Below are 27,402 nucleotides of genomic sequence, written 5' to 3'. Positions count from 1 at the left end.
GCGAACCCATCAAACTTCCGGGCTGGTACAACCTACTGTCCCAGCACCAAGGTCACACAGTGCATCCTCAACCCAACTCAATGAACCTGGCAGCATGGCTCCTGAGGTCAGAGTTCGGACATCTCAATTTACCACAGAGGTGTACAGACATCCTAAAGGAATCTAGGAAACCTAACACGAGGCACTGCTCCTTTGACAAATGGAAGAGATTCATTATCTGGTGCCAGAATAAACAAATCAACCCAGTTGATTGCACTCCTTCCTCTATTGTTACATACATGCTCCACCTGCTGGACGCAGGACTGGTTTTTAACTCACTGAAGGTACACCTGGCAGCCCTGTCAGCATACACCACTTCCCATAACAAGGTCTCGTGGTGGAAAGTACCAGTAGTTCAAGCCTTCATGGAAGGAGTAAAGAGACTTCACCCTCCTATTTCAAACCCACCACCAGGATGGGACCTTAACGTGGCGCTATCTAAGCTCATGGGCCCCCCATTCGAGCCCATGCACAAAAGCAGTCTCAAACACCTGACTTACAAAACAGCCTTCTTAGTAGCAATTACATCTATAAGAAGAGTCAGTGAAATTCAGGCTCGGTCAGTGCAAGATCCCTTCTTTACTGTCCATAAAGATAAACTGGTTTTACGCACACACCCTAGGTTTTCACCTAAGTTTATTTCAAAATTCCACGTGAACCAGTCCATCGAGCTTCCGGCTTTCTTCCAAGACCCACAAAGCTCGGCTGAGGTGAAACTACGCACACTAGATGTGCGTAGGGCGGTCCTCTACTATGTAAACAAGACCAGACCGCTAAGGAAAACAGATCAGCTATTTGTCTCCGTAGCTACAGGCAGAGAGGGGGATCGCGTCTCTAAAGGTGCCATCTCTAAGTGGATTATTAACTGTATCCAGCTGTGTTACTCACTTTCTGAAAAAACTCGGCCCACTCTAGAAGAGGCATTGGGGCCACTCTGGCTTTCATTGCAAATGTACCCCTTGACACCATTTGCAAAGCAGCTACTTGGAGCTCTATTCACACTTGTACTCAGCACTACTGCATTGACACTCATTCGAAGACAGATACACAAGTGGGACAAGCGGTTCTAAGACATTTATTTGCTCATGACCCTTCTCACATCCCACCTCCTTCTTCAGGTACTGCTCGCTAATCTATGCACAGCATGTGATCTAAGCAGATTCCACAAGCCTCAGAAGGGATACATTACTCACCGTAATCGTATTTCTGATGCTTGTATCTTCTTAGATTCACATGCGACCCACCCTTCCTCCCCTCTGAGAGAAGGCGCATGGATGCTTGTAGTCTTACCTTTCTATCTATCTGCTTGGATTATCTGTACTCACGCTACTCCTCATGCTACCTCATGTCAGAGAAAATACAATCTGAGGGTCCTAGACGCGTGAGGGATCATGGGTACAGTGGATGTCACACTAGGGTTAGTATTACTGGCAAGCCCTGTGTCGACGCCCTTTTTTGAGTTTCGAAAAACAAACTGTAATACTCCGCAGCTTCCACTAGATGTCTGCCTATGCACAGCATGTGAATCTAAGCAGATACAAGCATCAGAAATACGATTACGGTGAGTAATGTAATATATATAATCACTCACACACACCCTCACCCTCCCTTGCTATTGGAAGGCTGTTTGACGGTGTCCAGACAAAGATTCGAATACATTGTTTCAAAATGCAATAGTTTCGAAACAAAAGGACCAGAAAAAAAAGTGTTTTTTTGCCTTTCATATAGGAAAAAATACTGGTTTTTTCCCCCCCAAGAAAACAGGGGTTTGGGGGGACTCCCCAAATAAAACGTGCATTCGAAGAAAAAAAATCATTTTTTTTGTTTCGAAACTATTGCATTTCGAAACAATGCATTCAACCCTTTCACTATAAACCCTGTTTCATCACTGAATTTAGCATATGAAGGCAAGTCCTACAGCCATTCCAGAGGATCAGTAACAGAGCCAAGTATGCTGTGTAGCTATGCAGCCGACTGAAGACCCATTGACGACTTCTTAAGGGGCCTGGCAACCTTTCCTGCAAAACATCCCGGGTAAACCCTGAGAAGACCCTCTGTGGTGCTTCGACCTTTGGACTTGTGGGACAAACCGGTCTTGATGTCTTGTCGCGGCCTGTCAGCTTTGAACCTTCTGAATTGTTACTGAACCATCCGGTGGACCGGCCACCTCTGAATTGGGCTACCCCGCCAGAAGTGTCACTGTTGCGCATTATCGTCTGGAACTGCAGTGGGCACCAGTTTGTCCTAAATGTCACTTTCCTGCCAAGTTTCAGCTTCCCAGTATCAACGGATTCTTTCCTTGGAAGCAGGTCTTCGTTCATGACCGGAGAGATGCCTGCTTTCGCCTGTGTGCAGTGATGAATGTTGATGGAACCGGACATCCCCTGTATGGGAGACTGCATCAGTGCCTGCTGCAATTCTTCATCGGAAAGGGTTGCACTTAGCTGCTGAACCAGACTGGAATCTTCTTTGCAACCGCAGCTCCGGGGCATCTTCTACTGGATCTAACGGCAGGAAAACCTACCTCAAAAGTCCCTATTTCCCCAATAATGAACTGTTATTAACTTTGATTTATTCCATGCCGTCGCTTTTTAAACGTTTAGTTTAAAAGCTGTTCTAAGAGGCAGAAAAAGTATCTCACTTAGCTGTCAAATAGTTGGGAAGTCTTCTGGAAAAAAATTTCTCAACACAAGAATCTTTCCTAACTTTGTCCCCTAAATGAAGTTTGTGACTTTGTGCAGAAGGCCCGATTCAACTTATTGATTGGACTCATAAATTTAGGATATTACACTTGAGAACTGGGTTTTTCCTATTGCATAATTACTTGTCTTCCTTCCAGGTCTTAATTGTATGTATTTATACAAACCAAAGATCACTGTATGTATCTTTTATAACTGAGTGTTGTGTGACAGTATTACCTGCTTAATTCATTTTGTAGTTTAAGCTATTAGGTGTCGCTTGCAACACCTATAATAGCCCAAATTATTGCATTAAATTACTAATTCATGTGTACATAGAGAGAAGGGCTTGTGACAAGGGGCACACACAAATGACATTTGAGGAGGTATACAATAGTGTGTTAGGTCTTGTTTGGTTATTGATCCCCTCCCATTCCCTGCCCCTAGCCATGCTAATCCCATCTATTCCTGCCCATCTTGGTAACTCTTTTAGCTTGGAGCTCTTCCATGGTGGCAGCCATGTTGGATAAAGTTCAGATGCTCATTTCTAAACAAGTTCAGGGGGGTGTGTTGGTATCCTACGGGATTGGAGAACGAGCACCGGAGAAAGCAGCTCCCTTTTTAATGAAGCCTTTGGTGCAGTTTGCTCACATGTTGAGTTAAGGCGCAGGCTGCCTGGTTCAGAGTTGTGCATAATTGAAGAACTCGCTGTCCATGCCATAAAACAAAAAGCAGAACCTTTATAGCTCTAAAACAAAAGACCATTGTAACATTTTCTACAGATTTATCTACAAAAACTTTTATTGGCGTGCATTTATAATTATGAAGACAAACGTTCCCTTGAAATCTATTGGTCACCCCCACACCTTTGCCTGTTCCCCTAGTAGATGGGACTGGGCCCCACTGTACGATGGCGCCGCAGTTCTGTATACCCATGAGGTTTGCCCATTGTTTCAATGTTAGGCCAGTTCATCAGGCTATGGTCTTAAAAGACCACAGTTCCCATCATGCGGTGCTCGCCTTGTGTAAATGTGCGCACGCATGTGGGAGTCCGCTGACAGTAAGGGCACATGTGAGAGGTCAGATAGTCGGGGATAGACAGGGGTCGGACAGTGACAACAGCTGGGTTTTGCGGCCAGGGGTGACTTGGTCATGAAACAGGTTTCTGAGCCGATGTAACTGAGTACTGAATGGAGTTGGACATGTAGTCTGGGCCAGGATGATGTAACATGGTTGGGGACTGGGTGGGTACAGTTAGATGCTGTTGGGCATGAAGTGGGGCCATAGGAGAGAGGGCTGGGCGTGGGACAGTGGTGTTGGCACTTGGCAGGGGGACCGGTTATAGGTAGTGCCCAGTACAGCTTGAATGGAAACCGGATGCTGCCTCTCTGCCAAAGGCCATGCATGTGCAGGCATCGGAATGCTCGAGACAGCTGTGTGATCATATGCAAGTGTGGCGGCAGGTGTTCTAACTCAGACAGTGCCAAGGCGTGTGCCCTCTTTAATTACTAAACATGAAAGCACCTCGTGCAGATTGTTCCATGTGTTAATGTCCCCGCAAAAATATTGCGATACAAAAATATTGCCATATTTTTGCACCGATATTGAGCCATGGACCCTGTGTGGGACACCCCCGCATTATTTTTAAATGGGCGAGGGACACCCCGCAAGCCCCACTTCCACAAATTAACCCCCCCACACCCCCCAAAAATATCGCCTATGGCGAGACAAACGACCATATGCATGGTGATATTTTTGGTGGGGTTAATATGTAGGGATACCGTGCAGACATTTTCCAGCTTATTGCATAACTGTATTTAAAACTTTAGAGAAGGTGAGGCAGCAAGAGAGATGCATTGCTGTTGCCCCTCAGGCAAATATGTAAAGTGATTTAATGCTTTATTTTCACATATTAATAAGCATCCTGGGGAGTCAATGAGAGGATACAAAGAAAGGGGAAAAACCTGTCGGCTGGTGTGGCAGTGTTTAATGCTATAACGACAGTTATAGAGTGCCTTTGCTTCCAAGATGTGTTCATAGCACATAAAACTGCAAACATGAATAGAAAATTAGCATCCCACAAAGGGCAAGTTGTTTGAATTACAAAGTAGGGACATGCAGATGAAAGAAAGCTCATAGCCGCTGTGAGAATGGAAGCTCGCCCCTCTTTTGTTTAATTAGCTACCCATTACCTCCTTAATCCTTCATCCCCGTCCCAGATGAGGGATGCCAGTCCCAGGCGAATCCTTGTTTAGCAAGTTTAAGAAAAATACTTTTCCTTCTGTAGACCTTGCAGGAAGTGCCATGTAAAAGACACTCGGCCAGCATACACCGGACCCCTTTTAGTCATTGCTACATGCCATCATGGTCCGTGCTTTAGAAATCGGAGGCTAGCAACCAGAGACGTCTTTATGAGAGACAAAAGAGGCACTTTCCCCGGGCTCCCACCCTGAAGGGTGCCCCAAGAAGCAGCCTTATTTTTAAAAAAAACAGTTTTCCTAAGTCAACAAAATTAAGTATCACACATCCGGATTTTCTATGGTGTGCTGCTAAGGCTAAACCTATTTTCTGTCTGTTGACACGTACATTTTGTTCTGATCTTTTCATTCGGTAATGCTATGTTCACTCTGGTACACATAGTTTGCGTGGCACAGCACCTGTGGCATTCTCACCTTTCTGTGGGGTTTATATTGATCATGTGCAACAACCAAAGTTGAAATACATACTGACACATTTGAGTGCCCCGATGGTTCAGAGGGATAGCTCATTGTGTAAAGCACTCATTGCAGAGAAATGCTTTCATATGCAAGATTTCAATACCAAGTTCCAGCAAGGCCGACTCAGCGTTTCGAATGCATGAAGTTGTTAAGCCTGCATGCATATGTACTTTGTTTTATAGCACTCCAGGTGTTCTCATCACCAATGTACCTGAACCAGATAGTGGTTGCTATAGAAACTAACATAGCGTCAGTATGGTGAAGATCTAGAAATTGGCTTGTTTAGATGGGGAGTTGTAAAACCTAGGCAGGCACCTCCAGTGATGACAAAGTGTTAGTGGTGTTTATGTACCCAAATTCCAGACTGTGGAACCAACGCGTTCATACTTGCATGCTGGGTTTGCCAGCAGACGATGGTGATCCTGGACAAATCTTAGACCACCGACAGTACTGTAATGCCTTCTATGAAAAGGTTTGCTTCTCACATACTGGTGGCACTGTTTGGCCTATTACCTGATCTTTCCTATCATGTAGGCATTTGAGTGGAAGGAGTTCTAGACAGAGCAGACCAGATATTTCATGCTTCTTATAAGCATGTTTTAATGTCTGCTTATTTGACAACAAAACAGTTTGTTTCTTTGTACAATCCAGAGGTTTTTCTGCACGTTTTTAGATACCATTGCCAAAGCCTGTTTTTGAGGTGTATTTAAAGTTTTAAAATACAAAAGAGAAACCTATCTTCAATCTTTTTAAGATCAAAGCCATTAGTATACTGGTAATTATGTACAATCCTTGTTGATGGGGAGACAATGAAGCTAGAATAATTCCCATTTTGCATAATGTTTTATAACATTTCGTTTTTTGAAATATTTATATTGGGTTATGCGATTTTCATATTTTCAAAGTCAGTTATTTTAGTTCAGGGTAAAAACTAGAAAAGAAATTGGTAAAGAGTAGAAATTGCAGAGTGGTTATGAATCCCAGCTTCACCTCTTAATCAATTTGTGATCCTGAGTATCTCATTTAATCTTGCATTTCCTCACCTGTTAAAATTGCAAGTCCCTAAACCTTTCAAAATTGTCAGCCCTTCAAAGTGATTTTGTTCTTGGGGTATGATCTTTAAAAAAGACTCATGGTTTCGTTGGCTATATATAGTGTTTCTTCCTCTATAATATGATGTGGCATTCATAACGCACCTATACGCAAGTGTTTAAAGGCGCGAAAGTGATGTGATAGTGAGCATTGATCTATTACACACCACAGCGACCTGTTTCTTTGCTCTCAAATGGCAACACTGCTTGAAACCATGTCCCACTTCTAATCCCAGTCTGTCTGGATACAAACACCTTCCTGGTACCTTCAAATCGTCATTCACTCTCTATGCTATGGCATGTGGCGTTTTATCATTGCTTCCCATTGGTCGCCTGTATCCATACTTGAGCACTTTTGCGGTCTCTAAGGTAGCTGATCTGAGTCTTTTGACTATTCTGGATTATGTGCACCTTTTTTCATAAAATCTGTGTCCTGCAGTTATACTATGTCTAGTATACCTTCCACGTGGCTGTTATTAATGAAAAGCTTGCTGTACCTATGCTTGAACACAAGTACCCTCGTCATAGACTGCTAATGTTGCCCTTGAAATGCTACATGGTTATCACTCTGTTACAACATGAATGAAGAGGGTAAGGTATCTGAAAGGGAGATTACCATGCTTATTTTGATCTCTGTGAGGCAGCATATCAAGCTATGGGTTATCGTCGCACTAGATATTCTATATCCCTTCATTCATTTGGTCTGTTGGAGGGGGGCCCCAGAGGTGTCCATGCCCCGGACCCCCAAAGTGCTTGAGATGGCCCTGCTAGCAACTCAACACCCCATGGCATGCAGCAAGTAACACATATATAAAATCAAGAAGCAAGCTCTTAGAGAAGTCACTGTAGCCTCTAACTTTATTCTGTCAAGGAAGCCAAACGCACTGCCTGCAGAGCCCTGTCATAACATCCGGCCGAGTCTGGCAGCTAAGAGCAAAGTACTGAATGGGTTGGAACTGCTACAACGCAAACACAAATCCATGAGTAAAAGAAGACCAGGATATGACGGTCAGCTGGTCAGCCCTGTGGCAATTTTTACTGATTGAGCAGGCACATAGGAATGCTTCCTAATTGAGTCAGTTTGCACCTGCATTGCAATGTTAGCAATCCTCTGTTTTGAGTTTGGGCTATTAGGTGTCGCCTGTGACAACTCTAAGCCGAATCTATTGCATTGGAGTACAGATAGGGAGGAATGACATATGAGGAGGGACACAGAGTCTGTAGGTGTTTGGTTTTGTGCTCACCCATAGCCATGCTAATCCCTATAGCCATTCTCACCCATTCCTGCCTCTGCTTGCCTTAAACACATGCTTGTTAGAACTTTGTGCTAGCTGTAATCAAGCATTACCATCAGGTTTCGCATTGAAAGTGCCTGTCTGTGTGCGTTCAAAGCAGTCTTCAGAGAGTTAATAACTTAATTGGAGTGGTAAACAATCTACTGGTGTAATGAGTCTTACCAGACCTACATTCAGCCACTCGATTCGTGTCCTTCAAAGATGTTTTGTTTCAAACCAGCATTGGCAAAGCCAATATATTTAGCTTGTGCATAGGTTTTAAGCTTTTTCCAAGCACTACTATTAGATACCCAGGTACTCGCATCATTTTGCACCTGTACCAACAACGGGTAGTTAAACCACTATGACTGAGCTACACAAAAGTCCAAACTATTGGCATTGCCACTGCTTTTCTAGTGTGTTTTTAGGCCTATAATAAATAGTATTTTGTACTTGCCTGTCTAAGTAGAATTCTTGTGTATATCACTGTGTGGACTCCTTGTGGACCCCTGACGCTACTCACCTCTCCTGGGACTAAGCGCTGACCACTCTCCACGCTTACCTTGGTTGAGTTTGACTAATCTCTGAGTCCCCCTGTTCACTTTAACTAGGGTAGCCTCCTGAAATCTGTCCACCAGGCCAGATTTAGAGAAATCCATCTCAACACAGGTGTCACTTGCAGCCCCCTGGTCAGGTTGATTTTCGCTGCTGTCAATCTATCATGTCCTGATGGAAAACACCCTAACCTTAGAACCACAAATAAATGCAACAGTCAAGAAATGTTTCTTCCTCCGCCACACCGCAAGAAGAGTCCTACATTTCCTCTCCTTCACGCACAAAACACTCACTATCGTCGCCCTCATCATGTCAAGAATCGACTATGCTAACAGCCTCTACCTCTGGATACCAGAATACCTCCTGAAGAAACTACAACGGATTCAAAATACAGCAGCCAGACTACTCCTCAAACTATCCAGAAGAGACCACATCACTCCTGCCCTAAAAACACTACACTGGCTCCCAGTAAAACATTGCATCACCTTCAAAACCATGTGCATAATGCACAGGGCAATGAGTGGACAAGGAGCAGAATTCCTACAAAAGAAAATAACAATCTACATGCCAACGAGACTCCTCAGGTCAAGCAACGAAATCCGCCTAGAACTAAAACTATACCTTAAGAAAAAACTTAGAGGCACCTCCTTATACCACTTAGCCGCAAAAACCTGGAACAACATCCCAAAAGAAATAAGAAACACCAAAGATCACCTAAAATTCAGGACATTGCTAAAAACCTGGCTCTTCAATACCACAGACCCAAACTGAAACAGAAAGGAAAAAGGATGACTAAACATAAGAGGGAACGGACTAAAACTCCCACCGCACCTTGACAGGTGACGCCAAGGAAAATAGAACAGAAACGACACCCATAAAGACAAAATCAACAACCCCAGCCAATCCTGCCCAGCTTCCTCACTCGCCTCTTAGCTGCTACCAGGTACCACAATGTTATAGAATTAGCAATCACCACACTAATTGAGTAGTAGACATTAGCAGGAACACTGGCCACATTAGTGGGAAAGGGAGACGGGTAAGGATATGAAGGATGTTGATGGAAGTTGATGGAAGTGGAGGCCTGATGTGAAAGGGACTGTGAATACAAGATAAGCCCAGATCAGGGCAGACGTGCAGAAATGCTCCCACATCCCATCTGAGGAGATTACGCAAACCCAGTGCCTCAATCCAAGAGAGAAATGCCAACTAATCGATTCCACTAACAATTTCCCCCTCTGCATACACCTCTCAAACTCCATACCAAACACAACCACAAACCTACAGCACAACAAACCGCACAAACTTCACTACATTGCAACAACAAAACAAAAAACACATAGACCCGCACAACAGTACATGACGACTACTGGCCGAAAACACCCCAGGCTAGCCAACGGAACCACTGGGCTGAGACCGCCAACAGCACATCACTGCTTTCTTGCACTTTGCCCAGCTTCCCCTCACTAACCCTCCCTTCCTCTTTCAGAGCCGCCAGGGGACCACTCCGGTGGTGATAGTGAGCGGTACAAATATCCTTTAACATTAACATGTCCTGGATATCATTGTGGCAAATGCTGTGGCTGTTGGCCTGAGGTGCCTGGGTCCACCTGCTTAAAGCATCTGGAACAGTCCTGCCAGAGTGCAAACCGCTGTCTAGTCAAACCCAGACCCAAAGCCGAAACTAGTCACTTCATCCCCAGCCCCTCAACCTCCTGAAACTGGACCAATATTTGAGGTAAGTGGGCCCAGCCAGTCTGAGGACCCTAGGGGCTGATCCCTCTGCAAATCTGAGTTTGAGACTGGAGCTTGCATACCTTTTTCCAATGCCCCTCCCACCATATGGATTGCATCTATGTATAATTCACTCCCTAACTCTCCCTTGCCCAGTCATGATCAATGGATTTCTGGCCAAGGTTCTTCTCCCCTCCTCCCCCCACTTCTCTGGTTAGCCCTTAGTGTGGTCAGATTGGGAGAGTACACCTTATCTGCTTTTACCTGCTTTAAATTCCTCGAAGTGCATTTATTCTGGAACGATTACTTACCTGTTAAATTGAAACTACTTGTTAGCTTGAAACTACTTGTTCTGTGACTTGACTTCCAACACCCCCACACAGGTACTTACCTTGGACATTGACTTTCAAAGGCACTGGGCAGACTTGCCTGGTATAGAATGGACATTTTAAGTTATCTGTGCCTTATAAATATAAAGCAGGGTATGTGCATTCATTGCATGTGCATAGATCTTTTCCACTTGAGTGCCTACAGTTTTACTTGTTTCAACATTCCTGAATGTTTGATACTACCTTCTTAGAAACGTAATGGTCTAATAAATTATCTTGTTCTCTGGTGTTGCTTGAGTTATTAGTGCCCTTTGTTGGGTTATCCATACTACTAAATCGCTCTTAAAGTCTGCCTTACTTCTCAGTCTATAATACATTAGTAGTTTGGATAGAACGAAATGTCAATTGCCCTGTTAAATAGATATGGTGGCCTCTCGGAACCCTCTCACAGGGCTGGTTCAGAAACTCCACCGCAACAGTTAACTTATATTAGAACATAGGTTTTTATTTGCTGCCTTCAGTAAACCTATTCAAATGCTTAGATTGCTATCCATAACTAATGGTATTGGCTGTATTCCAGACTTCGGAAACAGAAAGCATGTCTCTTCATTAAAGAAACTTCAGTGCAATTTTCCAGCCAGATTTCTTTCAACCAGGCAATTTTTCTTTCTCACTACGCCTTTGAATTGATGTGCCCGAATGACCAGTTGAAAGTTAAAACCTGGAAAAAAATGTACTGTATGAAGTGTTCTCTTTTACATTACACCTAAGGCACGCTCATACTAAATATGTTCTTATTTAAATAAGTTAACATTTAAAATGCTTTCCATGCAAAGACCCCAGTTTTATTTGACGATTATAAAATAAAAATACATTGACGTTTACTAACGTGTTCAGTATATATGCTTTACTCGATTTTCTATTTTAAATTTGGATCTACGTGATTATGGTGTGGTGTGAAATAGCGAATCCGAAAATATTGAATTCCAAAATCATGCAGTGATAACATTACTTGCCCTGGCATTCCACATCCACCTCCCCCCTCCTTAACTTTTCAGAACCTCACTTCTGTGAGTGCCGCCAAATCCCCTCTTTCCCTGCGGCGTCGGTTCCCTCCCACTAACGTGGGTTGGCGCTGGTGCTGAAGTGTCCTTTCGTCTATTTGTTGTTATTGTTGTTTTGCTTTGTCCTTTGCTTCCAATGACTTAGAAGTGGGAGACACACCCGCCCGGAGCCAATAATGCCGAATAAGGGGGGCGGGGGACACCGCCGCTCCACATGTTAGGCATTGTAGGACTTTTTTTTTTTTGTCCCAGGCGAATGTGCAGTGAATGTGCATTTGACATTTTTTTTACTGCCATTTTGTGGCAATACCTTTTTGAATACACCACCCTAATTCAACCACCTATATAATTTTTATAATTGTTCTTTGATAATGTGCTTAATACCGGAGACCAGTTCCTAAGCGCAAGGCCAGGAGTCAAATCTGTGTTGCTATGCGTTGTCTTGCTTCCAAGACAAACTCATTGCCCCTGAGCTATCCTCTGGGCTATTGTGCGAATAGGCTTACAGACCTCGGGAGGGGTTGTTGCTGCTTTGCATAATGACTTTCCCTACATAACCACTGGATTACCACCACTTTCCGCCGACCGCCATACTAAGACTATGGCCCTGGAGTGGGAGATTTACCTCCAGCACAATGCTGGAGGTAAATCAGACACCCACCCCCACTTAATGGCGAAAATCAAATCAGCAGAATTACTGCAGCGGTTATTCTGCCAGAAATGTCCCATAGAGTAATTCCGCCGGACCATGGCGGTTATGGTAATTCCGCTGGGTGGTACTCAAGTGGATTTACTGCCGGAATGTTGCCCAACTCGTAATGAGCCCCTGTAGCTTTGTCTTTTCTGTTGACCTTGATAGCTTGACTATAACTGCAAACAGGGAATGCTTAAGGATGTCCTGTTTCGCTAGTTTTAGGATGATAATTGTGTACCCTACAAAGAGGCCTGGCTGATTCTACCGAGCGTCTCTCTTTTGTGAAAACCTTGCTTGTATACACATTTCGGTACTGTGCATTTGAATTGACTAATATGTGTTTCGACGAATGTATTGTGTCCTCCAATGTATTCCACATCTTTGACATGTAATGTCCACAGCTGTGCTGCTTCGGACATTTTTCGGCAGATGGTGTCCTGCGTCGAAGGCGTTGGGTCGATGTACCTCGAGGCCTCCGTCGAGGGTGACGTCATCGGATGTTATAAGTAGCACGCACGGCGGCCATAGCCTCAATTCCGTTTTTTCCGCAAATGTGTTTGCATCGAGAACTCTGCGCGCCGCCTGTTCTCTACTTCGATAATATCGTCTTCTTTTACCCTTCCGACCCCGCGGTCTGGCTTCAAAAAGTGCTGGGACTGTAAGTCCAAACTGTCTATCACGGACCCGCACCGTATCTGCTTGTGGTGTCTGGGCGAGAGCCATGACAAAGACGACTGCTCGAAGTGCCAGTCGTTGACTGCCAAGGCCATGCAGGAGCATAAGTGGAAATTGCAGGTAGGTCGAGTGGCCAAACCCTCTAAACCCCAAGAGACTACTGGTCTTTCCACTGACAACTCGAGGGGTGACTCTCCCCGTCGGAGGCAGTCCAGGGGATCTCGGTCCCGGAGTGGTTCCCACCACTCGTCGTCCTTGTCAGGGGACTCCTGGAAGCGGCATCACCGTTCGCCTTCCCCGTCCTCGTCGGATGATGGCTCTGCAAGCAAAGTGGCTTAACCACTAGATCCTCTACTCTGGAGGAATGGGAGGCATTCAGGGTGAAAATGCTGGAGATTTTTCAATCTCGGGGCACTGTACCGTTTGCGCCTTTGGTTGAAGCCGGTAGGGAATGGTCTCAGTCGGACGCTTGCGCGTGCCCTCGGGCTTGGGCAGTCGGCGCGATAAACATCGGGAACCATGGAGGTCCTGTTCGGACAGGGCTCCAGTAGATTGCCAGAGACGTGCCAGATCTAGGTCGCGGTCTTCGTCCCCAATGAAATTGTCGGAAGTCTGGGAAGGTGTCGAGGAAGGCATCAACGCTGTCGAGGCGTGTCCATCGAGTGCGGCTGTCGGGGCTTTGCCCTCGGTCAGGGCCTCTGAGCCTTCAGTGCCCTTGTCGACGGCAAAGCAACGCCATCGGGGCATAAAGGCCAGAATTTGCCATTGGAGGCCCCTGTGGCTGTGGATCCTCCGAGAAAGGCTCTGTCAAAGACTGTGAAGCCTGTTCTTGAATTCAAGTCTGCTCCTGTATCTAGGAAGGAGTTATTTCATTCTCTACAGAAAATAAATGAGGATGAGGAGAGGTCTGATGTGGAGTTCGAGCCTTTTGAGATTCCTGGTGAAACACCTGAAGCTCCTGACATTGTCTTTTCTGAGGACAGTCAGATAGAGGATCTGCATCAGTCTTTACATGCTGCAAGTGGCCTTGACACATCTCCTGAAATGGAGTTTGGTAGGCCAGAGCCTGGGGCTCATGCTGAATCCTCCTATAGGGGGTTGATGCCAAGAGTTAGAGTACCTAGGGTGGTCCGGCCCTCCAGTTGAATTTGATCAGGATGACCTCACTGACATTTTAGATCAGGGTCCGTCCACTGACCCAGTATTGCCTTTTCACATGGCGTTACAGAAAAGGGTGGCTGCTACTTGGAACACCCGGAGTCTCTTCCGGCGGTCAACAAGTCGTTGACTAAGAAATACCACCCATCCAGTAGTGACCGCAGCTACCTATCCACACCCTACTCCTGAGAGTTTGGTGGTTCAGGCAGCCACAGCCACCTCGAGGCAGGCGGTGTACCCTACCATCCCTCCTGATAGGGACGACAAGCGCTTCGATTGATGGGCATGCAAAGTATTTTCGTCTGGGAGTATGGCACTGAAATTAGCCAACTCCAAGGATGCCATGTGTGAATCCCTTCAGTCTGGTTTGGACACGGCTGATAGTGTCAGCCGGTCCATGGCTGCGAGCAGCGTGATACGCAGGTTTGCGTTATTGTGGAAGTCTGGGTTTGCACCGGATGTGCATGCCCATCTTCTCAACATGCCCTTTGACTGTTCTCATTTGTTTGGCAGCAAGTCTGACGAGAGCCTTGAGAGGTTGCAGACCTCCAAAGCAACTGCTAAATCTTTGGGCAGAGCTGTGCGTCAACTTCTGCCTTTTCGTCCTAGGGGACAGCAGTAGAGGGGTGGTGCCTTTCGTTACTATTTTGGTAGAGCGAGAGGAGCGGCCAGTCAAAGGGTCCACCGTAGAGTTCCTAGTGGTGGACGGAGAAGAGGAGCCAAAGCCACTCGACCAGCTGCCTCTTTGCCTTCAGGCACTGCCGCAGCCGCTCCAAAACAGATTTGAGGCCAGCTCTCATTGTTCGCCGGTTGTGGGCAGACTGTCTCAGCATCTCGAAGAGTGGCGAGCCATTACTTCAGATGGGTGGGTTCTGGAAACAATAGCTCACAGCTACTGCCTACCCTTCCTAGGTCAGCCTCTCAACAATCCATCGGGGAAGCTCTCTTTGAAGATTCCATATCCGTCCTTCTGCAGGAAATCTTGATCCTGATGGAGAAAGGCGCTATTTAACCAGTGCCTGTGGCAGAGAGGAACAAGGGCTGGTATTCCCCATATTTTTCTATTCCCAAGAAAGACGGAGGACTGCGACCCGCGTTGGACTTGCGTTGCTTGAACAAGTTCCTCAGGAAGGGCAAGTTCAAGATGGTCACTCTTTCTCAGGTCCTTCAGACCCTTAGACTGCAGGATTGGTTGTTGTCACTGGAGCTACAGGATGCTTATTTTCATGTGCCAATCCATCCAAAGTACACAAAATACCTGAGGTTTGCGGTTGGCAACTCGCACTTTCAGTTTCTGGTCCTCCCATTTGGGTTGCCCTCTGCCCGAGGGTCTTCACCAAGCGCATGGTGGTGGTGGCAGCGTATCTCAGGAGAGGGAGGTTCACGTCTACCCCTACCAGGACGACTGGCTGATCAGAGTGCGTTCTCCCAAACAAGCCTTGGATCATCTCAGCCTCACCTGCCACTCCCTTCACAAGCTGAGCTTCTCCCTCAATTTCAAGAAGTCTCATATGACAACTTCCCAACAGCTCCAGTACATTGTGGCTATATTAGACACATCCTTGGGGAAGTGCTTGCGCCCCCCCAAGGTGAGGGCTCATCACATTGTCCAGATGGTCAACAAATTTCAATATGTCCAGAGTCTCCCGGGTTTTGAATTGTTAAGGTTGCTTGGCCTCATGGCATCCTGCATTGCTCTGGTACCAGAGGCCAGACTGAGGATAAGATCCCTTCAATGGGTGCTCAGGACGGAAAAATATCGGATCGCCTTCCGATTCCGCTCAGTCTCACAGGATCTTCTGTGGTGGGCCAGTGATGGGAATCTGATGAAGGGAGAATCTTTTTGGCAACCATGGTCGGAGGTGACGGTAGTGACGGATGCTTCCCTCACAGGATGGCGAGCTCACGCCAACGAGCTGACAACCAGCGGTCGTTGGTCTCCGTCTGAGTCCAAACTCCACATAAATCTTTTGGAGCTCTGGGCCATCAGGCTAGCCCTGAAGGCTTTTCTGCCATTTGTGCGATGGAAGAGTGTCCTGATCATGACGGACAACACAGTAGCCATGCAGTAACTCAACAACAAGGGAGGTGTAGGGTCACTCCCGCTGTGCAGAGAGGCGATGCAGCTCTGGTATGGGCGATAAAGCAAGGAATCTCACTCTCGGCAGTTCATCTGGCAGGAGAGGAGAATGCGGCTGCGGATGCTCTGAGCAGGCAGAGCGCAGTCTCCCACGAGTGGGAGTTGGCTCAGGAAGTTCAGGAGATCTTCGCCCTTTGGGAAACCCCTCAAGTGGATCTGTTGGCGACTGGTGCCAACCGAAAGTTCGAGATATTGCTCAAGGGAATTTCCTCCGATAGGAGCTTTAGGGGACGCGTTGATCGTGGATTGGTCATTCCCACTTCTGTACGCGTTTCTCCAGGTCCCGGTCATTCCTCAAGTTCTAACGAGGTTGCGGATGTTCGGGTCCCACACAATCCTAATTGCTCTGGATTGGGCCAGGAGAGCGTGGTACCTGGACCTACTAGAAATGTCCATCTGTCCTCCAGGTAGTCTTCCCCAAAGAGAGGATCTTCCCTCTCTTGCGTGAGGAGGGGTTGGGGGTGGGGGGGGGCTGGTTCTCCATCCAGAGGTTAAGACTCTCAACCTTCACGCATGGTTTCTGAAAGATTGAGAGATAAGGATTGGGACCTCCCGGATGACGTGATGGAGGTGTTGCTTTCGGCCAGGCTTCCGGCAACCAAATCCCTGTACCGTTGGCGTAAGTTAGTTTAGTGTTCCATTCCGATGGTTCTTTTTTTTCTTTTTTTCTTGCTTTCTTTGGCCCACAAGGGTCTTCAAGTGTGTACAATTAAAGGTTACCTGGCAACGCTGTCTATTTTCAAGCGCTTGTATGAAGAATGTTATTATTTTAACATTCCTTTTGATTACCGAGTTTCTAAAAGGGCTCACAAATGTGTTCCCGCCTTCCCCTTTTCAGGTGCCATTTTGGGATCTGAATTTAGTCTTCAAATTCTTGATGGGTGCTCCGTTTGAACCTTTGCACTCTTGTCCTTTGAGACTGTTGACCTTCAAGACGGTTTTCTTGATTGCAGTCACATCTGCTCGCAGAGTGAGCGAGTTGCAGGCACTTTTATCTAAGCCACCCTTTACTGTGTTCCACAAGGATTAGGTTGTACTGAGGGTACGTCCGTCCTTCCTACCTAAGGTAGTGTCTGAGTTTCTTTTGAGCCAGAAGGTGGTACTTCCTGCTTTCTATCCTCCTCATCCTGGTAAGGAAGAGGAGAGACCCCATAGGTTGGACCCTAGGAGAGCTTTGAACTTTCATATTTCTAGGATGTCTAGGGTCACAGTTCACGACCAACTTTTTTGGGATACACTGGACACTGATTGGGCCAGGCCGTCGCCAAACAGACCTTGTCCAGGTGGATTATCCTCACCATTGCGGATTGTTACAGATTGGCTGGCAAGGAATCTCCTGAGGGCTTGCGAGCTCACTCCAGCAGGGGCGTGACTGCATCCACAGCCCTGCAATGGGGAGTTCCTGTTAAGAACATTTATGATGCTGCAACATGGTCTTCCATCCACACCTTTGTCGAGCATTACTCCCTGGATACTTTCCATGGTCAAGATATGGCCTTTGGTAAAGGGGTGCTTTATTCTGCCATCTGATTGGGTATATCTAAATTCTTTTCCCTCCTCCAATCACTGATACTGCTTTGGGAGTCTGTCAAAGATGTGGAATACATTGGAGGACACAATCCATTTGAAGAGCAAGTCACTTACTAACTGGTAACGTTCTTTCGGCTGGATGTTCCTCCAATGTATTCCTCATCGCCCTCCCAGCCTGCCCCTCAGAAGAATTTCCTATGCTATTGCAGCTTGCGTTCCCACAGGGCTATGTGCAGTCAAGGAAGCTTTTTGTGCGGTTCTGGCACACGTTGTGGAGGGAAAAAACATGAACTGAGGCTACGGGCACCGTGCGTGCTACTTATAACATCCGATGACGTCACCATCGTTGGAGGCCTCCGAGGGACATCGACTCAACGCCATCGATGCAGGACGCCCAATGCCGAAAAATTTCCAAAGCTGCACAGCTGTGGACATTACATGTCAAAGATGTGGAATACGTTGGAGGAACATCCAGTCGAAAGAACGTTACCAGTTGGTAAGTAACTTGTTCTCACACCTGCCCTGTTGGGCAACAGTAGTAGGACTACAGATTTATAACTCAGTCTGACTTCTTCCCTGGGTTCCTTTTGCTCTAGGTGATCGTTTCTCGAGGCGGACGCTTTCTTGAAGCACCAGTCTCTGGCAATCAGCAACTCTCCAATGATGGCATGCTGCTGATTTTGGCTGCTGGCGACCGGGGTGTTTATGAAGATTGTAGTAGCTGTTTCAAAGCCATGGGGAAAACATCCTTCTTTTTAGGTAACTGGCATCCTTCTTTTTTAGCAAACTGGCATCCTCCTTTCTAGCTAACTGGCTCTGTGGCATCTTTGTTTTGTAAAATTGTGACTTGCTCCGCAATTTGGCTTTCTTGTTTTTTTCGTAGCTCTGTCATGCTTTATACAGAGAATTGTTACATTTTGCACCTTTTGCAAAATTAGTCATTAACCCTTTTATTTATTTCAGGTGATGTCGGCAACGCTGCAAAAATGATGCTGATCCTCAGTATGGTGCAAGGAAGTTTTATGGCCACAATTGCAGAGGGGCTGACGTTGGCGCAGGTGACCGGGCAGTCCCAGCAGACGTTGTTGGACATCCTCAATGAGGGGCAACTTGCCAGTATTTTCCTGGATCAGAAATGCCAAAGTAATAACAACTTTCATTTTGTATTTCACTTTACCACAAATAAAATGGGAGTTGGTGGGCAATGAGGACCACTGACAAACGTGCAGTGCTACTTCAGAGAAGGCTTTCAAAGTTGAGGGCGCCTGGAGACTCATCAAATGGCAACCATGCAAATGTCAGAAGTGCAAATTACAAATCCCAGTAGTATAACATAACAAAGAGAGAAAATTGGTGCGAGAGCATGAAATTAATAAGCGAAGAAAGTTAAAGAAGACATCAAAAGGAAAAATAGAGGCATTCTAATGTGATGCTGCTTAGGTGCGAAGTTATCAGATTTAAGAAACTGATGACTGGAATAAGCAACAGATTTAGAAAAGTGAATACGGAAATGGAGTCATGAGACCTAGGGAGAAACCTTAGAATGGCATGTATTTGGGAGTTTTGTATATTTTTCCAGCTTCAACAACATGCAGAATTTTATGTCGTCAGGTTTAATATTACGGATGCTTCTATCTAGGTTTGAATGTAAAGAGATTTCACATTGATATAGCTATTACTTTACTTAGACAGATCACACATGCTCGGGCATTAGATAGCTTATCTGTATATCAGAAAGCTGAGGCCTCAGACTTTCTGTGCCCCTCCCGTGTAGATTACATGTACTTTTTACCAGGCACCTCTTGTGTCTGCCAATCACAAACAATTCATCCGACAACTAGGCAAATGATAAATTCAGTTTGACAATCTGTTTACACACTCAGATGATCCAAATACATTGCAGGTTACAGAAACGCACTATAATACCAGTTTCAGAATACCATGCGTCTCAACCTTTTGAGTTGCCTGGGCGGGTGAGATCTGATGGTTTTGCTATGGATGGTTCTGGAGACCTGACTCCATGTTGCTGAAGTTGAATTTCCTCTTTTGGGGATTCTAGGGCCACATTTTCGGGCCCCTGAACATTTTGCGTCCTCCACCCAGTCTTGTTTTTTTTTTCATTTTGGTGGTCCTAGAGGGACTTCTCCTGAAGTCCTCCTGCCACTACGAGCCTTTATACCTTACTTAAGGTATATGGTGCTGGGTTACCCTTAAGTTGCCCCATGCCAGTGGTACCTCTCAAGTGCCCCGTGTTTACCTTAGTTACACAAGTTGTATGGAGTAGGTTGGTGGCAGCTCTACTTTAGTTTTGGCTTCACCAAGGATGCCAGCCATTTTACCACATAGGTAGCTCATTTTCGCGCCTTGCAACACTTGTGTATAGGTGCGTTATAAATGCTGTATCATATATATCAATTTACCTTTTTGGTATACAGTGTGTTTTTTTTTATCTTAGCCATTTGTGTTTATGGGCTTACTTTGTTCGGGGTGACTACAAGGTAGCCCTAAAATGGCTGTCCTAACGAGGGGGTTGTTTGTGAGCCCACAATGGCATCGTTCATATTGGTCCCAACTGATTTAGGCCAGTATAGGTCCCTGGACTATTCCTCTCACTTCCTGTGGGGGGTGGCTTTGACTAAGTTGCAGGTCTATTGACCAAAAAGAATGGTTGCTCATTCAGATGGATTTCTAAAATCTGTCCTGGTTGACAGATTTTAGGAGGCCCACCCGAGTTATGATGAACAGCGAGCTCTGAGAGGTTAGCCTAAACCCAATCAAGGTAGTATGGAGAAGCGGTGGAGGCTTAGTCTCCGGAGAGTGCGAGGGGAGGGGAGGGGGGGTTAGGAGCCCTTGGTGAGTACACACAGTATGGCACACTATTCAATTTAGACATTCAGTATACAAATTGTTCTTTATTATAGTTCCTATGTACATACTGGAAAATTAATCTAATCTAATGGTATTATCACACAAAATCTGACTGATACAAATATATCCAGTCACCTTAGGTTCAAATATACATCAGATAACTTCAGCAGCAAAGCCGAGTATTTTAGATGCAGTAAATGATGGGAACCAGATCACAAGACAATGTGATAACTTAAGAAGGCAAAATCTTAAGATAAAGGGGTTCTTGTGCCCCGAAAAGGGTCACAGGAGACACACAATGTTTCTCACCAGTATGTCTCTCTAGGCAGGATTCAATAGGCATGGTTTGGTGTTGGTACTCTTGTTCAGAAGGGAATTGCCCTAGCATTTCGATGCTGGACTGCCCATATGTGCGGGACAAAGACTGTTCTGCAAATGTATATTTCCCATCTGTGAAAGGTACAGTGAGCTAAAGTCTGGCTGCGGACTCTAGAGTGGGTACCTTCCCAAAGAACTCAATAGGCCGTGTTCATTCTCGCAGAGGGGCGCCTACTATTACTCTTACGTCCCGTCCCCTTTGCTCCATACTGCATGGGCGTCCCTCGCGAGGGACGGGAGACGGAACCTTTTTCACCAGAAAAAACCTTCTTCCCCTTTAAACTTAGAGGCGCACGGCCCTGGGAGCATACGCTGCCCTGACTCCGTCCTCCGGCACCACACCCCAGTCCCCTTTTCCGCGTTGACTGGAATGAGCTGAATTCACCAGCGCTCCTAGGTTTTACTTCGGCCATGTAATTCCACACGCAGATACTACTTCTTTGTCTTTTTATCATCCTCAGGCGGCACGCTGCACCCCGGCGCATGTCGACTTCTACAGGATTCAGCAGGTGTCCATCTTGCAACAGGCTCTTCCCAACGAAAGACCCCCACGCCCTCTGCCTACGTTGCCTTGGCCCTGACCACGGCTGGCAAGCTTGTACCGCATGCAATGCGCTTTCCTAGAGGTCTTTGAAGAACAGGCTGGCCAGGTGGAGGGAGCTCTTCCACAGATCACCTCCAGAGCACCTAAAGGTCTTTGTCTATCATTTCCAGTGCACCCCACAAGGGAGTCTCCTTCCCAAGGACTCTCCCGTGCGGGAGAGACCACCCAAGTCCTCGTATCAGCACAAGTACTGAGGCTGTATCAGCTACCAGCCGAAAGGCCGAGGGATTTGCAGATCCTCCCGGTGAGGGTGCTGAGGGACCGGAAGGTCCTTTTACCGGGTCTTCTCCCGAGGGGCTACGTCATAGTACCGGCATCATGTCCGAGGGGGCAGGGGGCACCTTTACGCAGTTCCCGCCGAAGGTGCAACACCTACCGGGCCTAGGCCTGAGGAACAGGGTAGGCCCCATGATCGACTCTGAAGAGTCCTGGATTGGGCGGGGCCCAGTGAGCTGAGCAACACAACGCAGGCACGTGGAAGGCAGCTCAACAACATGGCCGCCGCGCCAGAAAATCCAGACATTCAGCCGACGCCCCTCCAGGGAAGGCCGGCGGAGGACTGTGTGTCGAGGTGGGACTGGTATCAACCAGGTCCTTCCTTTGCGCAAGGCAGGCTCCCGCTGTGTCAACGGCTCCAACAGCCGCCAGCTACCGCGTCAATATCACCTACCCTAATCCACCCTGTGAGGACAGGTTCTTTGAAAAGTTCTTCGGGCTCATGCAATCTCCACAGATGAGGGTCATTCCCAGGGAATTGCTCCCTCCAATTGTCCCGCCGGTGCCTCAGGCCCCAGTATAGGCAACTCCGGTCCCTGTTCAGCCTCAGCAGCCCGTTCTGGTTCCCCAGCCTATTTTGCAGGCGGTTCCACACCAGCCACAGCCCCGGCTCCTAGCACTCCCCCATCTGGTGCCAGACCCTGCCGATCCGCTGGTGGACTCAGATGAGGAGGAGGACCCCGACATGCTGTCTTCAGCCAAAGCCGGCCACGAGCGACTGGCAGTGCTGGCAGAGTTCTTGTGCCTTTCTCAGCCCGAGGTCGAGCAACCAGCAGACGGGGTCCTTGCAGAAGTCCTCACGCTACGACCCATTGCCAGAACAGGGATCCCGATGCAGAAGGACGTAGTTGCCTTGGCCAAGAAGGGTTGGCTCAAGCCCCACTCAGCCCAGCCGGTTAATAAACTGCTGGATGCCATGTCCAGGCAGATGGAGGGTGATACATACAGTCTTGCTATCGGCCCATCCTCAGCCGCACTCCTCAGTGATCGCTGCGGCATCACTGTACTCCAAGGCTGTCGTCCTCAGCCACCTCCTTTGCGGCGCTGCTTGACACCTCTTGCCGTACCATCTGTATTGCCACGGACATGAGAAGAACAGCCTGGCTCCTTGCTACGAAATTCAACCCAGATGTCCAGGAATGCATACTGGATCTTCCGTTCGAAGGGGGTGACCTCTTCCACTCCACAACGGACAAGGAGCTGGATAAGAAGAAAAACAGCTCTCAAAACGGCCAAGTCCTTAACCATTTTTTATTTCTTTTTAATTTGTTTGACTCGCAAGACTTTACAAAATTATTAAAACATATACAAAAATAATTTTTCCACCAATACACTTTTCAATCATTTAAAAAAGCATAGTAAACATTTCATTTCACTGTTACCAGTATTACTCTTGCCAGAACCTATCTTTTTAATCTCCAATCTTTCTCTTTTCGAGGCTGCATTAATTACTACACGATAATTTCACAGGTTTTTAGCAGACGTACCACCGATGATGTTAATGCAGCGCTAGAGTCCGATGTTAATCTATCCCCAAAAAAATTTGGAGGTAACATTTTCTTCATGTCGCACAAAATTCCTAAAGTACTAGGCATATGTTCCATGTCTCTTTGCCCTCCATAAGCAGGTGCCTAAGTGTTTGTTTTTGCTGGATTAATACAAACTTTGCATAGTTGTTAAGCTCTGTCTCCCTGCTTTCGCCTTTCCATTATCTCTCCACAATGTGCCAGGTTTAGCCTTATCCTTAAAGTTATTACGTAACAAGCTATCCTGAAATTTCATAAGGTAGCTTGACAGGCAACCTAGTTTTTTCTCACCCCGTAAGAAGGGGTTTACAAGGGACCACATTTTCACTTTCTCAATAGTTTTTATCCAATCCATAGACTCTAGTTTCTTCAAAGGATTGGAAATGAGTGTCTGTATCCAGGTCGATATTGGAAAGGGACTCTTCTCACCTTACTCTCCAATGATGACAAAATTGCAGACTTAGAGTTTGACTATATCCATTCTTACAAATACCACGTCCAAACTTTACACCCAGTCACAGCAACGCTCTGAGAAGGTGTGTACTTGCAGAGGTCCAGGCAGCCTGACTGTTCGCCGTCCCAGCATCGGCGCAAGCACAAAAGTGGGCGGCGGGGGCGTAAGAGCCTTTTCCAGTCCCCCTCCTTCGCAGCAGCCTCAGAGGGAAAGAAGGCATGACACGCCTCTCCGGGTCCACATTTCTCCAGTGCGGGCAGGCTTGCTCTCCATGCACATTTCTGGCACCAGAATTTTGCGGACCCTTGGACCTCTCTGTAGTCTCCAGAGGGTACCGCCTCCCTATCCCAGCCTCTCCCCTCCAATCCCACAGGTTGGGACAGCAACTCCTTTGGCGGTAATCTGGTCGCTCATCGAGAGCCAGGCAGTGGAGATAGTCCCAGCCTCCCAGCAAGGCTTGGGCTTTTACTCCAGGATTTCTGCCATTCATAAAAAGAATCAGACGTGCCTGAGAGTTGTGCTGAACCTTTCCACCCTTAACCTCTCCCTACCTCTACAGAAATTCAAGATGGTTGCGCCTGCTTTGATAGTGGAGAAATTGTGCAAGGGAGACCGGATGTGCTCCCTAGATCTGAAGGATGCATAACTACATGTACCGATCTGGCAGCCCCATCATTCCTTTTAACGATTCAGGATCATGGTCTACCATTTCCAATACAAGGTGCTCCCTTACGGCCTCATCTCGGCCACTCTGGTCTTTACCAGGCTGTGAACACGGTGGCGACCCTCCTCAGGTCGCAAGGCCACCACATTTACCCATACCTAAACGACTGGCTCGTCAGGGCTACATCTCTGGAAGCAGTGCAACATACCTCCCACGCTCTTATGAACACACTGCACAAGCTGGGTTTTTCCCTCAACCTCATGAAGTCACAGCTGCAGACTACGCAGACACTGACCACCTGTGATTTACGTGGCTGTGAAAGCTGTGTCTCCCCTTTCTCTTTTCTTCCCTCCACACTCTCCTCACCTGAGTCCTCAGAGTCACCGGTGTTCTGTAGGTTTCGCCGGCTCAGGTAATCCCGTTCTTTTTTAGGTAGCACTTGCCTGTCTCGGTGAGAAGCCACAGTGACCGCTGACTGGACAGCCGTCCTGGGACCCCTTGACCGGGAACAGGCCGGACAAGAAAGGGAAAAACCCACAAGTGGGAAAAAACCCTTAGGAAGTTCTGGTAAAGAGGAGTGGGACGAATCGAACTGGAAGCTGATGCGTGATCCACTGGTTAGAACTCAGGAGGGATATCCAATGCTCCAAAGAATGGTGGAAGGAACCAGGCCACGGATAAGTTGGGAGCGGTGAGAGAAAGAGAAAAGATAGAAGAGAAAACTGATGGACAGAGAAAAAAGGAAAACTGGAGAGCCGCGAGAGAAAAGAGCGGCAAAGCGAAAGGATAAAAATAGCACGCCCGCCGCCGGAGCGGCGAGTCTAGAAAGAGAAAAAACGAAGAAGAGCCGAAGGATCGGCAAGTACAAAATGCTGCAAAAAGCAAAAAACTGCCGCTGTAATCAAACAGCAAAATAGGTAAGAGGAAAAGAACTCCTATACCAAAAATGAGGAGTGAGCAAGCAAAGGAGACCCGCTGCAAGTCGAGGCTAGCAGAGGGCAACGCTGGAGAGCGCAAAAACACGAGCCGCTGGAGTGAGCGCCAGCAACGGTTGAAACGCAGCGACTGTCGGGCTTGGATGACAGATAAACTGCCGGCAGTGCTGTGATTGGTGGTGGTAGGTACTAGATACAAAGAAAGGACTAAATGGCTCTACCTGCCGGAGAGCCTCCAACGTGGAAGGAGCCGCCATCCGCGGTAGCGGTTGCGGATGACAGTATGACCCCCTCCCCACCTAACCGCCCCAGGCTTCCCCGGATAGCGGCGGTGAAAAGTAGCCAATAACCTTGGTGCATGAACCTGAGAAGCCGGTTCCCATGAGTCCTCCGACTCCGGGTATCCCTTCCAGGACAGAAGGTACTCAAGACGTCCACGATAATACCTGGAATCACGGATCTTAGATACCTCATATTCCTCAGGCTCCGAGGACTTTGCTAGTATAGATCTGGGGATGGTTCTCTGGTGAAGATCGGGATGGTAAGGTTTGAGAAGAGAGGAATGAAAGACCGGGTGAATGCGGTGAAGAGAGGAAGGAAGCCGAAGGCGGAAAGCTACAGGATTCACTTTAGAGAGAATAGTGAAAGGTCCCAGAAAACGAGGAGACAGTTTAGAAGGCCTTGTCCATCTAGGTAGAAACTTGGTGGATAACCACACCTGATCCCCTGGCTTCCAAACAGGACATTCTTTCCGATGTTGATCGGCACTGGATTTCGTCCGTCTTCTGCTAATCTCTAAACTCCGCATAGCAGAGGTTTGGGCCTCCTTGATATTTCCTAATACCTCTTCCACTGTAGGGGAGTTAGTATAACTGGGAACCTCCGGAAATACTGCACGAGGGTGAACCCCGTAAGTGCAGTAGAAAGGAGAGAGTTCTGTCGAGGAATGTCTAGTATTGTTGTATGAGAATTCCGCTGTGGGAAGCAGCGATACCCAGTTGTCCTGATGTTGAGAAATATAACACCTTAAGTATTGTTCCAGTGTTGCATTAAGGCGTTCCGTCTGACCATTGGTCTCTGGGTGAAAACCTGAAGACAGAGCTCTTTCAATGCCCAAACGGTGGCAGAAGGCGGTCCAAAACTTTGAGATATACTGACTTCCCCGATCCGAGATTATCTTATCGGGAAGACCATGTAGCTTGAATATATCTCGAGAGAAAACCTCCGCCATTTTAGCAGCAGTGGGCAGACCAGGAAGGGGAGAAAAATGAGCCAACTTTGAAAAAGCGTCTACTGTGACCATGATGCAGGTACAGGATTCCGAAACAGGCAAATCAACTATGAAATCGGTCGATATAACACCCCAAGGGCGCGTTGGAAGTTCGACCTGAGTGAGCAGACCCAATGGTTTTCCTAGGCGGTACTTGGCTCTGGCACAAATTGGACAAGTGTTGACATACTCGTATGTCTCCTTTCTAGCATTTGGCCAAAGAAATGATCTAGAGAGAAGTTCCAAAGTACTCTCAGGTCCTCTATGGCCGGCCGAGCGAGAGTCGTGACTCCACTTTAGAATTCTCGAACGAAGAGGACCCGTGGGGATGTAAAATTTCTGTTTGTAGAATAACCAGTCACCTCTTTGTTGAAAAGGAGAGGTGTTACGTAGGGGTATTTGAAGTCTTTCCTGAGTGAGGGCAGTCTTCACTTCTTTGAGGAAAGAACCAACCAAGGCCAGAATTTGGTTGCGTTTGAACATGGATTCCCTCTTTACTTCCAGGTGTTCCTTGGTAGAGTCTTTGCGGGATAAGGCATCCGCCAGACTGTTCTGGGATCCCGGGATATACGAGACTTGGAATTCAAACTGTGCGAAGTGATGTGCCCACCTGGCCTGTCTGGAATTTGAACATTCCAATTCTTGTAATACCTTGAGGTTCTTGTGATCGGTCCTAATCAGAAAAGGATGTCTGGCTCCTAGCAGGAGATGGCGCCACTCTTCGCAGGCTAGTTTCATGGCCAGAAGTTCTT

The 27,402-nt window shown here is 47.0% G+C and overlaps 1 protein-coding gene across 1 annotated transcript in view; it reads left to right on the top strand.

Annotated features, from left to right (window-relative positions):
- GLYR1 (glyoxylate reductase 1 homolog) overlaps window positions 1–27,402 on the top strand; it is a 713,235-nt gene that overhangs the window by 559,075 nt on the left and 126,758 nt on the right. The window contains exons 13-14 of the mRNA XM_069646033.1: window positions 18,272–18,434; window positions 18,639–18,818. Of these exons, the coding sequence (XP_069502134.1) occupies window positions 18,272–18,434; window positions 18,639–18,818 (343 nt within the window). The remainder of the gene's footprint in view (window positions 1–18,271; window positions 18,435–18,638; window positions 18,819–27,402) is intronic.

This window comes from Ambystoma mexicanum, chromosome 2p (genome assembly GCF_040938575.1).
Source record: "Ambystoma mexicanum isolate Mex_15411 chromosome 2p, UKY_AmexF1_1, whole genome shotgun sequence".
In the NCBI taxonomy this organism is placed as follows: Eukaryota; Metazoa; Chordata; class Amphibia; order Caudata; family Ambystomatidae; genus Ambystoma; species Ambystoma mexicanum.
This window is presented reverse-complemented; position numbering and strand designations above follow the sequence as displayed.